Source organism: Thunnus maccoyii, chromosome 2 (genome assembly GCF_910596095.1).
Source record: "Thunnus maccoyii chromosome 2, fThuMac1.1, whole genome shotgun sequence".
NCBI lineage: Eukaryota > Metazoa > Chordata > Actinopteri > Scombriformes > Scombridae > Thunnus > Thunnus maccoyii.
The window spans coordinates 30827455-30844545 of NC_056534.1; the positions used below are offsets into that span (position 1 = coordinate 30827455).

Genomic DNA, 17091 nt, shown 5'->3' on the forward strand with positions numbered 1-17091 from the left:
AATCCCACCATAGCTCTGCACTCTCCTGAGCAGCTCAAGCAGAATAATTGAAAACACCTGTGTGGGTTATGTATTCATGGGGCTTTAATCTATAATAATGCATCATATCAAATAAGCTGATCACATGTTTTGTATGTATAATCACAGAGTAGAGGCCCCTAAGAGTTGTACTACAGTACTTAATGTACTTAGTTATTTTTCCTCCACTGCCACTAAAACATGAAGATATGTGTTATATTTTGCTTTTTTACCAGCATGCACAGGTAAAATACACGGAATTGCGCAATCAGCAGGTTTGTTCCCGGCACGTCACTTCCCAGGGAAGTCCAAAACTTTTCCATCTGGCCAGCAGCCTGCAGTGGGAGGAGGCAGTCAGGAGTATCTGGGGTCTTTGCCAAGGCGGCAGGGCAGAGTTTGAATCGCTGTGGCGCACAGTGACATAATACTTTAGTGTTTTCACGGCGGCGGACAGTCGCTGAAAAGTTACCACCCATTAAAACCTGTTCCTGACAGAGGAAATAAAACACTTGGAGCGATGCGTAAAATCAGTTTTGTCCGGATGCGCACGGTTTGACCCACAAGCTGCGACTTCTGAAGTTTCGGAGATGGCCTGAACTTTTTTTTTTTCTCTTAACTCTTCTTTTCTGCACCCTGCGGTTTTAGGAGCAGTAGGAGGACTCGGAGCATGCTGCGCGTAGAAACGAGCTCGGGTTGATCCCAGTCTGGATTTCCCTGCTTTGTTTTCCTCTGTGGCCGGGCCAGGGAGGAGATGAGAGCTCAGGATGGGACTGTGCCTCGGTACCGAAGTTACAGAGGAGGAGAAGAAGGCGAGGATACACAGTGCCAAGATAGACAGAGACCTGTACGAGTTCGCCAAACGGGACATGAATGTGGTTAAAATACTCCTACTAGGTGAGACTGACCATCCTAATATGAACTCACCTTAAACGCACCTGGAAGGAATTTGTCCCAAGATCGACTGAAGTGTATATGTGTACTATACAATATATAGAGTGGTAATAACCTGCAGCTACCTGTGTCCGTAACTGGATATTTTCCAGTGGATGACACGTGATAAGAGTCCTCATTTTTGCCTGGGAACTCTTGGAAACTCATAAAGGGCCCCAGGATGTTAATTTAGTTTGAGACAAACTCACAAATCCTCATTAGAAACTTTAACTATTGTAGATTCAATGATTAAAACTTACCACAGATGAATAGATGCAGGTTTAATGTGTTTTATCTCCAATGCATTAAAATAAAAGACCCAGTTTACCCACTATGTTCAACATCCTTCAGGTGCAGCAGAGAGCGGTAAAAGCACTTTGGTCAAACAGATGAAGATCATCCACAGCAATGGTTTCACCAAGCAAGAGCTCACCAGCTTCAAGGTTGGGAACACACACACACACACACACACACAGCCTGGTTCACCCTGACTGCGTTTTCATCAGATAACAGTCCATTAGCATGGAGTTGACTTGGGTTTCCAGTAGAAGATAGCTGCATAACAAACAAGTTACAAGATAACAAGTAATGCAGAACTAAGCAGTGCTTTAAATAGACCGACATATCACTTGTTTTGGTTTGGATAATCATCAGGTTTTATTTTCAGGTAAGTTCCCAGTAAAAGGACTTGAAGAGGTCAGGGTTATCTGCATCAACAGCGATGCGTCATGAGGATTGAAATGAAAGTTAGTAGAGATAAAGGAGTGGGAGTCAGTGATGGAGATGAGCAGGAGATGAGATGGAAAACGAGGAGATGCTTAGTTCCTGTGGGGGACTGAGATTTCTAACGATACCCAGGGTCATATGCAAGTTGGTATGCAGTGGTTTGGCTCGCATCTGCTCTTCCCTCTGTGTGTGTGTGTGTGTGTGTGTGTGTGTGTGTGTGTGTGTGTGTGTGTGTGTGTGTGTGTGTGTGTGTGTGTGTGTGTGAGCGCCTGAAAGCCAAATTCCTCCGTTGTACTAGGGGTTTGGATGGGGTGGGGAGAATGGAAACGGTTCAACACACACACAAATCTCACTCACCCCATCAGCTTGTTTTCACTGAAGGCTTATCTTCGTCCACATCCCCCTCCTTTAACCTCTCACCATATTTTTGCTCTCCTTTCTTTTTCCCTCTAATTTCCCCTTTACTGTTCTGTATCTTTTCCTCTCTCTCTCTGCCTCCTCCTCCTCCTCCTCCTCTCTGTTATGCATATACAAAATGAGTATGTGATGACAGAAAAAGCCTTTCTCTGTCTTCATCATGCTTCAGATACCTGCTCTATCTCCCTGCAATAATGGCCACGTTACTGGAAATGACTGACATGTTCATAGATGAAGGTGAAGGAGTTAAAACCCACAAATTAACCTCTATTTAGTTTGTAAAGCAGACTTTTAACAACTTAAAAGAAAAAAAAAAACTGGACTCAACTGAAACGTACTTTAACATTACTTAGAAAAGAATCACATTTAAATAGAGGTCATAATATTCAATATTTATGTCCTGGAAATATGCAAAAGACTGTCAAACTTTTGCAGTTGCTCATCGGCTAGGATTTGCACCCAGACACTGATATGACATATGAAGGTCCCAGTTGTTTGTACAGGCAGCTGGGATGTTTCAGTGCATTCCTAGATATTAAAGACGCCTCAGCTCCCACTCTGCACAGCTTTCTCCTCCTGTTGCCTTTTGTGTCTCCTAACAGCCACCTTGTCTGCAGCTTGTCCAGAAGCATCATTCTTGTACTGCTGCTTAGACAACATTTAAAGGTTATGGTTGGCGATTTTCTATATTTTTCTTATTGTCAACAAATCTCAAAGGCAGAGCCAAACCAATGATGAATTCATCCCGCTTACTTAATATCGTGTCAGTATCCAGACGCTTGAGTTATCACGTTCCTCAATTTCATAGTGTTATTACTCTTTCGAGCTGTTTTTGGACAAACTACGGTAACAGTTGCCTTAGTGGTGAAGGAACATGTCATCTGGTGCAGCAGTGTGACTCATTGACATGTCTTTAATAGTTTTTGGACAACAATGGAGGTCTATGGCCCAGAGGAATACAATACACACAATACTTCATAATAAGTAGGATCAATTCATTGGTGATTGAGGTTTGTTGACAGTAATAAAAATATAGAAAATTGCCAGCATTAACTTTGGCTTCTTTTGTCAAATGAACATAAAAGGGTTTCATAGAAAAACATGCTTATATTTCTCAAATCACGGTATCAAAAAAAGTATTGTTTTGGTAATTTGTATCAAAACTCATGTTGCTGCTTGTGTCAAAGACATTTAGCTCTGAATTTGAGTTATTACACAGAAAAGTGCCTGAAAGAGAACCATGGAGTAACAACAATATACCTGTGACACATACGTATATCTTAAAATCGTTATCTATAAATTATCTATAAATAATAATATAATCAAATAAAATATTGGAATTAAAAAAAAATAGTATTATAATGTAGTCTGTCAGGAGCAGCTTTAACCAGCTTTAACTATGCATGCATCAGTTTTTCTCCTTATGTAGCATGAAAACATTTATGTGATCAGTATACACATGTGTGAGCGTGCACACACGTTTAATTCCAGTAGTTAAATGTCTTATGTTGTCACTGCAGTCAGTTGGGTTTTTCTTTGTTCCCAGGTGACGCCCTTATTTTCAAGTGGAAAAATGACACTAACCCACAAACCTGCCCTTCCCTGACCCACAGCAAACACAGACACACCCTCCTCTGCACACACACACACACACACACACACACACACACACACACACACACACACACACACACACACACACACACACGAGCTCATCTTTCTTTATCAGGCCTGAGTGCATATAGTTTCACACATGAGTTTGTTTCTGTCTCTTACGCCCTACCTGACATCTTGAACAAGTTGTTTGTGTGTCCACCAGCTCGACCCTGTCTTGAACTGGACAGGTTATCCCTGCCCCCTCAAACTGAAAACCCTCTGTCTCTCTGTCTCTGTCTGGCTCTTTGTGGCCCTGCCAGCCAGGTTTGGGCTTCATTAGGACCATGACAAGACAGCCTGCCAGGGAGGAGTGAGGGGAGGAAAGGTAGGAATGGGGCTCCTCTTTGTCTCATCCCTTCTTTATTTGTAGCCAGAGGCTGTGGTGGTGTTTTTACTGCAGATAGGCTGATGGACTGACATTTTTTCCCTCTTTCTCTTCCAATACACACAACCCTGTGTCAACAAAAGTGACGCTTTTTGTGTGTGTTCACATGTTGGCGTGGCAATGGTTAACATTTCTGAACTGAATTTGTATTTTTCAACCTGGAATCTCTTTGTTGATTCAGGTGTTTGAGAGCATTGGGAGCTTTCTCCCCAAATGGCTGTGAGGTTTTGGTTTGGGAAATCAGTAGAGCTTAAAACATACAAACACACACACATATTTAGTTATACATTGTTAGCAGAGCAGTCTGTGGTTAATGAGTAATTATCAGGCCACCATGAGTTTAGCCACATTCTTTGTTATTGTGTTTTTGTAGCAGATGCTACGACACAAGGCACCGCTAACGGCTGATAGTTTTCTATGTTCAGGGAGTTGATCCAAACAGAAAGCTGGACAAGAACAATAGTTGAGTGTATCTGGATGGATTTAGAGATAAAACTATTGTAATGAGGGTTGTAATGTCTCTGCCGATGCATAGTGAACCACAATAGTTTAAACTGTGGTTGTCACGCTGTAGGAGTAACAATAGCCAGGATGAAACAATAGCTAGAGAGGTGTGAGATGGGCTCTGGATTTTGCCCTTCAATGTAAGCACACAAACACACACACACACTTATACACATGCACACACATTGGTGAAAACAGGGTGTCCTCTTACTCTATACTTATCCAGAGAGGTGACGTATAGCTGATGGTGGATTCGGATTACCATTCAATGACACACCTGTGGCCCCAGGCTCTGTGTGTGTGTGTGTGTGTGTGTGTGTGTGTGTGTGTGTGTGTGTGTGTTTGTAGGCATGGACGGCTGCAAATAACTAGTATTTTCATTATCAATTATTCTGCCGATTATTTTCTTCCTGAATACATAAAATAATGTTGTCTATAAAATGTTAGAAAATAGTGAAAAATGTCCATAACAATTTTCAATTGTTTCAAATAGTTAAAAATGACAAATTAAAGCATCAAATTCTCACATTTGAGAAGCTGGAACCAGAGAACATTTGGCATTTTTGCTTGAAAATAATGTTCATCAAATTAGTTGTGGGATAAAAGTCAGCTAATGTAGCTATTCAGTGGAAAGTGTTTTTAGTTACAATTTTAAAGTTTCCAGCACATACTGTTTGTCACCTAGAGAAACGGCTACAAAGACTCTCTATACACACACACACAAAGTGTCTGATGTTGTAGAGGGTTAGCGGTGGCCTCCCTTTTGCACCGCCGTTTCCCTGTCAACACAACACTAAAGTTAGCTTTGAGTCAGAGTGGGAGGAACTGGGAAACAATTGATAAAGGGGACAAAGGTGGAGGGAGGGAAGGAAGGAAGAAGAATGAAATAACTGAAGCAGAGACAACTGAATCTGTGACGTGAGAGAGCCAGTTATTCAGTTTGGTCTGAGTCCAGGAGGTGGGCATGTTGGCAGCACACCTGTATAATGAAATGCAATTTAATAAATCCAAATAAGGTTGCCTTTGTGATGCTTATAAAGCTCCAAATCTGCTGAGTTTGTAAAAAAAAAAAAAGTCTCTCTAGGGTCACTGTTGGGAACATAATTTGTAATGTTTCATTTCATTATATTGACTGAAGTGAGACTACGTAACTATATAAGTATGTGACAACTGTTTAACAATTACAGGATAACACTAAATGCTAAAACATAATATAACTGTAACAGAAGTAGAGAATATCTATCTAACGTTTGCTAACATAAGCTAACATTAGCCAACATTAGCTACTGGTCATACAATATCAAGTAAGGCTGTAGCACCCAAACCTGAGTGTATTGAACTGAGCAAGTGTGTGTTGTATTGCTTATGAATTCATCTTTTCATTTGTAAGAGGAAGAATGTGTCATTTTTTCCTTTAATTCTCTCCTTAAACCTGCATAAACTGATTTTTTTGGCCACATTGAGTCAGCAGAAACAAACAGTGAACACAACATTGACAAATCATCAGTTGCTTATTTACACATCCAGTAGTTACGGAGCAAAATGATCATTTAGAGTCGTGTTTCTGTCCATCTAGTGAATGCAAGTCCAATATTAACTCTCTTTAGATCTGTTTTTGGGGCTCTTGAGGTAAATATCTGGCTCTTTAGGTGCTACATGCTCCACTATGTGCACCAGCTGGTCACTAACTGTGTCTGCTTGCTGTTTGGTGCTGAGCAGGAGAGAGCTGAGAGTGAACCAAAACATTTAAGTTGCGGGCTGGACAGCTGAACAATGAGCTGAAACTTGTGTATAAAGCATAAAGCCGAGGGGAGCTGCAGAGTCGGGTGATAAATCTCTGTAGTATCATTGCTATTAACGACACCTCTCACATTACATATGTGATTTGATACATTGTTATTATAAAAAATATCGATATATAACTTTTTTGAGATGGGATTTGTTGTAAGTTCACTTCATACAAATGACTTTGTAAAGTAAGCTCATGTCGGTGCATACTGTGAACTGACACCAAAATGGACACTGAAAGATTCGTGGCCATTAGGGGAATCCGACATTGAGCCCCAAGTATTTTGTCAGGCTGAGTCTAGTCAGGCTTTTGTAGTGAGGCGAAATATGACAGGCCAAGACTGAACTCTGAGATCCTGGTAACAGAAGATGGGACTTTATCTCAAGATCTCTTAAGAGGTTGACATATTTCTTTTGAACAAAGAAATTAATCTCATAGTGTATTGGTTGAGACATGTACCACATAGCAGCAAAGTCTGCAGTTTGATTCGGGCCATGGACCTTTGTTGCATGTTAGCCCTCTCTCTATCCCTGTTTCCTGTCTCTCTGCTCTTTTGACTATTAAATAAAGGCAAAAATATAATATATTAAAATATAAAGAAATATATTAAAAAGATTCAAATCCAAACATCAAACCTGGATACATCTACCATGAAATGACATATTTAGTAAAAGCTCTAATGTCCGTTCAGTATACATTTGTATATAATGTAAGCAGAAGTATATCCTCAGTGCCATGAAGCCTGATTAAATGTGTGCTGTTGAGCTGCATTTCTCCTTGAAGCCCCTACACATCCATAGTTCAATCACAGTTGTTTCCACTTATGTTGCCTGATTAGACGCCCTCAGGACTGTGTGGGCATGTACAAACTGGGCTTGATTGGTGTGCCGGGCCTTTAATCTTGATGAGTGTGACAGCAATACTTTGTAGAAACAGCTTCCTGACAGAACTTTTGGTTTACATGTGATATGGAAAGCAGTAGCTTCATATTGAATGGAGAGATGTGAGAGTGGTATCAATCTTCTCATTCTTCTCTACTCAGAAAACATTATGGAAATTCACATCTTTGAATTTGCATTGTTTACATTTACATTTACATCATCTCACACTCTTCCTCTTCCCTTCCTTCTCTGGGACATTGCTACTTTTCATGGTGGGTCACCATTAGCTGTTGACCAGTAGAACATATAGAACCATTGTGGAAATGTGTACGGTGTGCTTGTACGTGTGCATGTTTGTCCTCATTTACATGTACAAGATACAAACAACACTGGGATCCATTTATAAAATCATTGTTCCATAGTGCCACTAGTGGTCAAAAACTCCACAGGTTGCCTTTAAGCCTTTAAGAGTTTCTCCCCTAATGGTCAAAAGTCACTTAGATCTAAATAACTATCACAAAAAGAGCTGCAACGATTAGTCAATTATTTGATTAGTTGATTGAGAGGAAATTGATTTGCAACTATGTTGATAATTGAATACTTGTTCAAGTAATTTTTCAAGCAAATATGCCAAAAGTTATCTACTTTCATCTCCTCAGAGGTGATGATTTAATGCTTTTCTTTGCCAAACATCACAGTAAACTGATTATCTTTGAACTGATGGATGGACAGAATAAGACATTTTAAAATATCACCCACGACTCTGGGATATTATAAGTCATTTGTAATTTTTCTTTATTTTCTGACATTTTATAGACAAAACAATTAATGGATGAAATAATCGGCAGATGAATTGATAATGAAAATATTCGTCAGTTGCTGCCCCAATATGAAGTCCACACAATGGAAACAACAGACTTCATACTATTCAGTTGAAGTTTTCAATAGAAGAAACTTAATCTTCATGTGTTTATTTTTCAGCTGTGTGTTGGTTCAACTCATACAATTGCACCTTTCATACCTGAGAGCCTCCCAGTCCTCCTCTGTTGTTCACTAAGAAACCTAACCAGAGCCCTGTTATAGGTTTATTGTTTTGCTCAAGAGCACTACAGCAGTTGTGCCTTACACAGAAACTGTCTACAGGCTTTTTCCATTGAGTTTAGGACTTGTTGGTCACAGTTGCATTTCTCAAACCTCAAGACTATACCATTACCGCTATATCACCAGTTGCCTGATCTGATTTTTTAGTGATGTTTATGGTCATGAAACATAGAAAGTGTATAAATCCAGTGTTTACCATTCTTAAGACTGGAAGAAACTGGAAGAATGTGTTATTATTATGTAACAAATTTAGTGCGACATGAAATCGCATATCTGAGGAGATGATGGCGATAGTGAAGATGAGGCAGAGGGAGACAGATGCACAAAGCAGCTTATTTCTGACACAAATCAATGCAGTGCTGTCAGCAAAGGTTCACCTAACACAGACTAATTTGTCCCTAATGCCGTGGTGTCAGCAGCCCTCAGCGCAGCTCTCCTCAAAAGATGAAGCCCTGTCACCTTACGCACTTATCTCACCTCACATATTTCACTAGGAGAGCAACACATCTAAATCTGGACACTGAAACACACACACAGAAACATTTCCCAACTCTCTATTCAGTCAATAAAGACTCAAAGTTTCCGAGCACTAAAACAGAGTTATGACTTTAATTTATGTGAGTTACACTTTCACCCTGTAGTCTCGCAAAAGGCTTGATGGTGCATGGGGTATGATAGCTGCAAACACACACACGCTTTGCTCCACATATACATATAAACGTATGCACAATTTAAGGAGTAGTAGAGAATGAGTGTAACTGCACATGTGTATTGGTGGTGTGTTAAAAGTCCAGACAGCTTAAATTTGATTATTCAAATATTTAAGAGTTATCATCTACATAGCAACAAACACTTTTTGTAGCTTAAGTTACAAAAAGTCATGTTGGTTTGGATACACTTCAGGCATCTTAAAGCTGCACTAATCACTATTTTCACATTAACAATGGATCAGATGACTATGTGTTATTTGAAAGGTATCACCTGTAGTGTCACTCTGCAGTTCACTGCTGCTCTAGAGAGTGTCTGTTGCAGGTCACATTTTAGCCTTTGTTGTGGCTCAAAAACTGACATCCATTGAAAAGTTTGGTCTCATCTTGAACCGGAGCATCTGCAGATAAATTCCATACTCAATATGTTATGATCCACTAAAGTTAGGCACGATATGAGATGAATAAATCCCCTGTTTTTGTTATTATCATCAACATCTAGACTGTAAGAGAGCTGGGAGGAACAACTGAGTGAGAACTCTTCTTTATTTGGGAGGGGAGAGGGAGGCAGGGATAGGTTTTATTTTGTGTGATGTGTTACAACAAAATTTTCTAAATAAATAACGATGTTTAAAATGAGAAGTTTGGACTTATTGTCCCGTTTATTGTCACCTTATTAAGTTTATACCATTAGGCGAACCAAGTCACAATATCATTACAATATTTTATGCATCTTAAAGAAAAATGAGACTATACCCCCAGACACACCTGGTGGAGATCTGCACTCTACTTAATGCACTCTCCTGGTTTTAACAGTTCTTTGTTTAAATATGTCAATTCAAAATTGTCCCGTTGCCATGGCTACTCATGTACTTAACCACTGAACCTTGATCTTTTGTAGCCTGCAGTGCTGGATAATCTCCTGACCTCCATGAAGTTTGTCCTCCACGGTATGGGCGTCCTCCGCATCAACCTGGCAAACAGCAGGAACAAGGTAGTCGGTCTGTGTGCCTCCACGTCTACTCGTCTTACTGTCTGTCTCACAGGTTGATTTTTATTCTTACTGGTCTGCCTGTCAGACGTTTCTCAAAATCCTTCTCTGTCTTCCCTATCATTCTCATCCTGCTCCTCCTTGGTTCCTGAGTTGCCTGAGTTTTACATTGCTGGTCTTCCTGCACTGCACCCAAATCGCCACTAGAGAGAGGCATCTCCCCGCTGCAGCATCTGGCATTCCCTCCCTCACCCCCCCACCCCCCATACACACACACAAACAACCCTCCCCCACCCCCCCCACACACACACACACAAACACCAAACAACAAACACACACACATCAAAAGTCTGTTTGCATGAGAGAGGAGAACGTTAGACGATAGGTGGGTGGTTTAATTGTGAGGTTCAATTTGATTTGAACTTTATTGTTAAGTTATCAGAGCTCATACACTGTCCACCCACATCCTGCTGGGAGAGTATTTCCTCTATTAAATGTCACCAGGGTGTGTGCGCGTGCATATCCATTCATTTGTACACTCATACTGATTACCAAGTCTACAGAGCAGACACAGACTCATAAACTTCTCCTGTTGCCGAGACTCGCATCCTTTTTTCCATATGGCCTCCGCTCCTTCCTGATCATCCATCCACATTTCTGTCTCTGTCTCTTCTTGCAGGTCCACGCCCATTCTGTCCTATCATGCGGGCGATGTTTTGACGAAGAACAGGTGCTGTTTCCTTTCCTGAGCCATGCCCTGTCCTGTCTGTGGGCCGACCAGGGGGTGAGGGCCGCAGCAGCCCGGGGATACGAGTATGAGCTCAATGACTCAGCGCTGTAGTGAGTAGCACACACTCATGCTGGGCTGAAGAGATGCAGGGGTCTAATTAGCTGAACTTAACAGCTGATGTTCGGCCATACGCTCGCTGTCACTGGTAATCAGGGTCGCAGAGTGGAAAGGAGAGGAGGAGGGAGCCAGACTCAAGTAAACTGTAATTACATGTACCTATACACAGCAATTGTATGCACTCATATACGTAAATGTGTTCTTTAGTTTTGGATGTGTGCATGTAGAATCAAAGAAATCACTAAAAAATTAGAAACTCAAACTCAGAGAGGTGGAAAAAATGTGATTACAGAAAGTGTGTAAAACTGTGCATATTGAAGAAAAAGTAAAACATGTGCAGGCACAACAATGAAAGCAAAGAAGATGAGTGCAAGTGTAGAGGGGATGGCGTGTGTGATGTAGAAGTAAGACGGAGCTGGGACCCACCAGGAGGCCGTCTGTTCTCATCCTCTACCCCTGCGAGAGGCCTCATCTCTGGGGTTATCTACACCGACAGGCCCCCTGGTTCCCACTGAGAACTACCATACATCACCATCACAGTCTGCTCTCCTCAGGGAGACACACACACACACAAACACACACACACACACTTTTGTACCTCTTTACTTGTGAGGACCCTTATTGACATAAAGCGTTCTCTAGACTCTTATGATATGACAGTTTAGTACAAATTGGATCTTATTTTTTGTGATTTGGCCATTATTCTTATCAGTAATAAAAAGATTGTGTTCACCAAATTTGGGAACACGGCAACATCGCTAAAAAGAGGTCAGATGGGGCAAGAAACACAAGTGTTTTGATAAATAAACCCCCAGGCTAGTCAAGTCTTATTTGTTAGGTCAAATTGAATTATTTTACCTGCTTGACTTTGTGTAGTTGTAAGTACACACAGTTGTCCTGTGCAATGAAGGATTACCAGACATTCTGCTCATTTCTGGTCTCTCCATAAAATAAAGTGGCTCAGATAATCTGGCTAAACTGTCAGCTTGTCTACAACCTATTTCTCAGCTCAGGCTTTTTTTGTTATTTGTTCATATTGTTGTTCTCTCAGATCTCAGCAATTACTTTTACAATGTCATCATAAGTGATAGAAATGATGACCAAAACTAAGAAAATAAAATCCAAGTTGTAATAGATTGGAGTTTACCATCGAACTAAAATGAATTCTATTCCTAAACCTACAATCAAGTCTTTACCCTTAAAGCTTTTCAATATTTTTAGCTATGCAAGTGGCTTGGCTCTGGGGCTGGCAGTGTCAGTCCATCCACCACTTGGATCCAGACTGAAATTTCTCTGCAACAGTAGGATGGTTGCCATGAAATTCAGTGCAGATATCTGTTTCCCTCATTTTTAATAGCTCCCTTAACATTTCCTTTAATGGCATCACCAGGTCAAAAATTTCAATTTGTCCGATACTTGCAAAATACCTGCAGAACTAACAACACTCCCGACCGCCTCAGCTGTACTTTGTGTTTAGTGTTAATTAGCAAATGTTAGCATGCTAACACACTAAACTAAGATGGTGAATATCATAAACATTATATCTGCTTAACATCAGCTTGTTAGCATTTTCTTTGTGAGCCTTACAGAGCTGCTAGCATGGCTGTAGACTCTTATTAGAATTAGAGAATTATCACCTGAGTTCACCTCAGCCCTGCAGTGCTTTTTACAACCTTTCAGCTCATTGTTTTAGTTTTACAGCCTGCAAACAGTGCTCTCATCAAGTGTGTTCTCAGATGCAGGTAGCAGTTTTCAGCTGATAAACCCACTGTACACTACCCACCCAACAGCAAACAGACACAGTCACCGACTAGCTGGCGAACACAGTGGAGCATTTAGCAGCTAAACACCCAGATATTTCCCTCATGAGTTGAGGGACAGCAAAACAGAGCAAAAAAAGAGTGAATATTTGACTAGCATTCATCTTGTGGACAGAAACGCGATTCCAATTGAATGCAAATGTGCTCTTCATCTGCTGGATGTGTAAATACGCCATTGTTTGCTAACATGTTAAACTTGCAAACTTTATAAGGTGAAAATTAAATGAATTAATGCAGCTTTAAATAGTCAATTGAAGAACTGACCAATGGCAAAAATCACTCGCTCAAAATGGCTGCTCTCTCTAGTCTTAAACTCAGACTGGTCCTCACAAAGACAGAAGTACACAAACACACACTCGCATATTGTCTGCCCTGTACAGCATCTGGCAGGCAGCGTGTTTTTTTTTTAAGCAGCAGGATGTGTGTCGCTGTCCAAGAAACTGATTCAGGATGACTAGTTGAGAATGTCACACTCAGTTCAGCTAGGCGGAGATGTCACTGTGTGTGTGTGTGTGTGTGTTTGGAAAAAGATAGCATTTCACTGAGTGTGTGCACACACATGATACAGTTGATTACACTAGCTGCGTTAATAGCTAATCTGTGTTTGAAAGCTTAGCCTCAGTGTATTATTATGGTAAACCATGGTGTGAATATTCAAATATTCATAGTGATGAGCCGCTGTGCCCCCTGGGGCTCCAGCCTTATCACTGCACACCCTACCTGCCACCTGGCAGCTGACACGGTCATGACACACACACACACACACTCTCGCTCACAGTTACACAACTGCAACTGATACCTGATTTTCTCTTTTGATCTCAAGTTTGTTTGCAGGTTGTTAAATTTTCCTTCCTCTCTCTTTCTTGTTCCACCCACTCCTCCTCTGTCTTTCACCTTTTTGCCCTTTTTGCACCCATCTTTCTCTCTGTCTCTATGTGCCATGTCCTCCTCGTCCTCATCCTTGTAGTTTCTTCGAGAACATGCCTCGCATCACGTCTCCAGACTACGTGCCCACAGAGACAGATGTTCTGCGAGTACGACTGAGGACAACAGGCGTGATAGAGACCCAGTTCAAAGTCAACCATCTTATTTTCAGGTAGGCTTTCATTGAGACATAATGCTGCGGAATAAGAGTCCTTATAAGTGCTGACTGACGCAGAGCTGCTGCCGTCAGGTCTGCACTTGATGTAGATTTCTCCGAGAATGCCTGTTGTCCCAAGTTATTTCACTTCTTCAGCTTTGACACTCTTATCTCCATCTACAGCCATGCGATAGGCCCAAGATTTGAGATGGAGATGGGCGGCTTCATTCAATACGTCAAAATGGCACATTTCAGTTCATCTACTGACAGCACACACACACACACACACACATTCAAAAGCATCAGTCTTATCAGCGGAGAAGCAGAGGGCAAGTATCTGAGCTCATGGGGCTGATGTCAGATGACCATATTCATCTATGATCAATGAGCCGGTGTCACATAATACCAACTACTTTATCATCCTCCATTGGATAAACTCATTTCCTGAAGCCATTGATGGTCATGACAGGGTGCTAGATATTAATGAACTTGATTTCTCTGCAGCCTCAGTGATGCAGAACAGAGCTTTAAAACTAACGTCAAAGGATAATAATGTTGAAATAAATGTAATAAATTGATACTTGCTTGCTGATGAAATTCTGCAGTCAAATCATTTAAAATATTTAAAAAAACGGAACCAGTTAAAGGTATACTATGCAGAATTTTCCTAAAAAACAATGTAAAGACACATATAAATATAATCCCTCTCAATCTTCACTCATGACCCAGAGGTGTGTGGCGGTGTATCTACAGAGACCATGTCCTCTGCCCGTATTTTCTTATTTTCTTATTATTTTGCCATGTTCGGGACATTTCTGGGCATCAGACTTTGAGCAGTGGGTGTTTAACCCCCAGCCTGACCACCACCGCTCTCTCTCTCGCTCTGGTGTTGTTGAGCCGGGGAGGAGGGCCCAACTTTAACTAGTGTGTTTACAAACACCAACTGAGAAATCCTGCATAGTATACCTTTAAAGTTGCAATTCAACTGACATTACAAAAAAATTGTACAGACACTACACATACTGAAATAAGTTGAAATAGCTGTTAAAATAAAAGTGTTGAAGCTGATGTTTCAGTTTAAGTGAAAGCACTGAATGAAGATGAAGTGTCATTTCAAGTGAAAGCAACGCTGGATGTGTTAATTGAAGTCCCGAAAGAAATGGGTTCAAGTGAATAAACTAAGAGATGATGTCAGTTATAGTGCTGCCTGAGGCATACGCACTGAAAGCAGGTGCAGTATATTGTGTATGGTGAATTGAAGTTTTGGGAATTAAGAGCTGAAGAAGTTTTTGTTGTTCACCGGAAGACCTGAAATACTATATAAAATAAACATGAAACTACAGGATAATAAAATTATATCTAAACTTGGCAATGTCTGATCAGCGTAAAGAAGACTATCTATCCAAGAATTAACTGCCAACTTTGGTAGGGGCAGAAATTGACATGTATTTAAACTGGTGTCAGTTCCTTGGAATTAAAGATCTCTGCAAAGGTACTGAAATCTGGATAATGCAGGAAGTTACTGACTGACAAGTAGACAAGGCGGAAATTGGATACACAAAAATTAACTAAAAGAAGTGGCTGTAGCGCAGTTGATAGAGTGGGTCAGCCATGAATCACAAGGATGATAACATGCTGAAGTGTCCTTGAGCAACATACTGAACCCCTAATTGCTCCCAACCAAATAAATGTAATGCAATGAAACTTTACAGCAATTACTTCACCTCAAATTTGCTGAACATAACAGGCTTATATTTTAAAAGTGTCTAAAAGTGTGGTATCCCCTGTTAAATCATGCGTGATGTTTTTATTCAATTATTTGAACTGAGAAAAGTGTTTTCTCTCATTTTCATGATTGTGGTGTTGATGTAAAGTCCTGTGTGCATACTGTTGGAACCTTATTTGAGCCCTACATCTCTATTTGAGTTATTCACAGTACATTTGTTGATTGTACAGTACAAGACAACTGACAGAAAAAAGTACCAGGTTAGTCAAAGAACTGGCAATATGGATACTTGATCTGTTCCAATACCCATATTTGCATTATTTGCAAGCGGTCAAGTGTCAACCAATGGTGTAACTTCATCAGTCAGTGACATTTGCGTTTATAAAATCAAAAATGACTCTAGCGTGAAGACCTGCAACAAATGAGTGAACACTGAACATTTGTGGTCTGTAGAAGTGGAAATCAAGAGGTCAGTTGAGAGTGTTGGTTTGTGACATTAGCATGAAGGATTGTGGGTGATTTTCCACAGTTTGGTTTTATTGGAAAGGTAATGGGCTGTGAAAGGGTTAACAGGATACATTCAACAATGTACACTCTGTGTGTGTGTGTTTGTGTGTGCGTGTCTGTCTACAGTGTATCTATTACATCAAGAAAATCTGATTACTCTGTTGTCTCTTTTTTAGTAATGTCTACCTGAGGAGTGCCTCCTTTCTCATCCAACCGCATTATCAACCCATCCTTCATCCATGCTTGACATTACACCTCACATGGAATTATAATAATAAAACACATTACTTCAGTTTTTCATAAGATGTCTGTTTAGCATATAAACAATGTAGAGAGCGCCAGTTTGTCAGCAGATGACTTGAGTCTGGGGCATTTGTGTCACATCCAAATGCCTCCTGTACATCTCCGGATGCTGCTGACTTGTGTGTGTTTTTGCGTTAAACATCATGCACACATTTGACTGGAGTATTAAGGATTTCACATCAGGAAAAGTTTCACCAGCAAAGAAACACTTTGATCATAACCAAATCTGTATTGTGTGCAGATAAATGCTGCGTTTTCCTTGCAGTTTCACTGTTTGCGACACAGTTGAGTCACTCAGAAGCCAGTTGTTCTTTGCTCTTTTAAAAAATTGTTTGTGTGTATTTTCTTTTTCTTTGAAGCACTGTGATGATGGTGACGGTGTTAGATCTGAGAAGCAGAGTCCCAGGTGGTGCTGGAGGACGGAGCCCAGCCTCTGCCAGCTCTTATCTGCCTGAATTCTTGAGGAGATAAATAATTGGGTTTAGTTAACTGACACACAACACTGTGTCTGTGTGTGCGTGTGTGTGTGTGTGTATGTTACTTTGAGAGATCAAGCCCTTGGGGTCGATGAGGAGCTTAGCATAAGTTGATGTAATTATTTCAAATTTAGCAACAAAAAGGATATTAAAGGGATTTGGAGAAGTAGATTTGTGTTTTCGTGGACCGTGTTTGTCAGAAGGAGAGAACAAATAGACAGCAGGG

The 17091-nt window shown here is 40.6% G+C and overlaps 1 protein-coding gene across 2 annotated transcripts in view; it reads left to right on the plus strand.

The window, feature by feature from the left end:
- Positions 1–347: 347 nt before the first annotated feature.
- gnav1 (guanine nucleotide binding protein (G protein) alpha v1) overlaps positions 348–17091 on the plus strand; it is a 34101-nt gene continuing 17357 nt past the window's right edge. Inside the window, exons 1-6 of one of the 2 annotated variants that reach the window (XM_042431621.1) lie at positions 348–568; positions 664–912; positions 1300–1391; positions 10016–10108; positions 10785–10945; positions 13740–13868. In XM_042431621.1, coding sequence (XP_042287555.1) covers positions 783–912; positions 1300–1391; positions 10016–10108; positions 10785–10945; positions 13740–13868 — 605 coding nt within the window. In that variant the 5' untranslated portion in view covers positions 348–568; positions 664–782. Of the gene's footprint in view, positions 913–1299; positions 1392–10015; positions 10109–10784; positions 10946–13739; positions 13869–17091 lie in introns of both variants that reach the window. The other variant, XM_042431612.1, reaches the window with a different exon arrangement.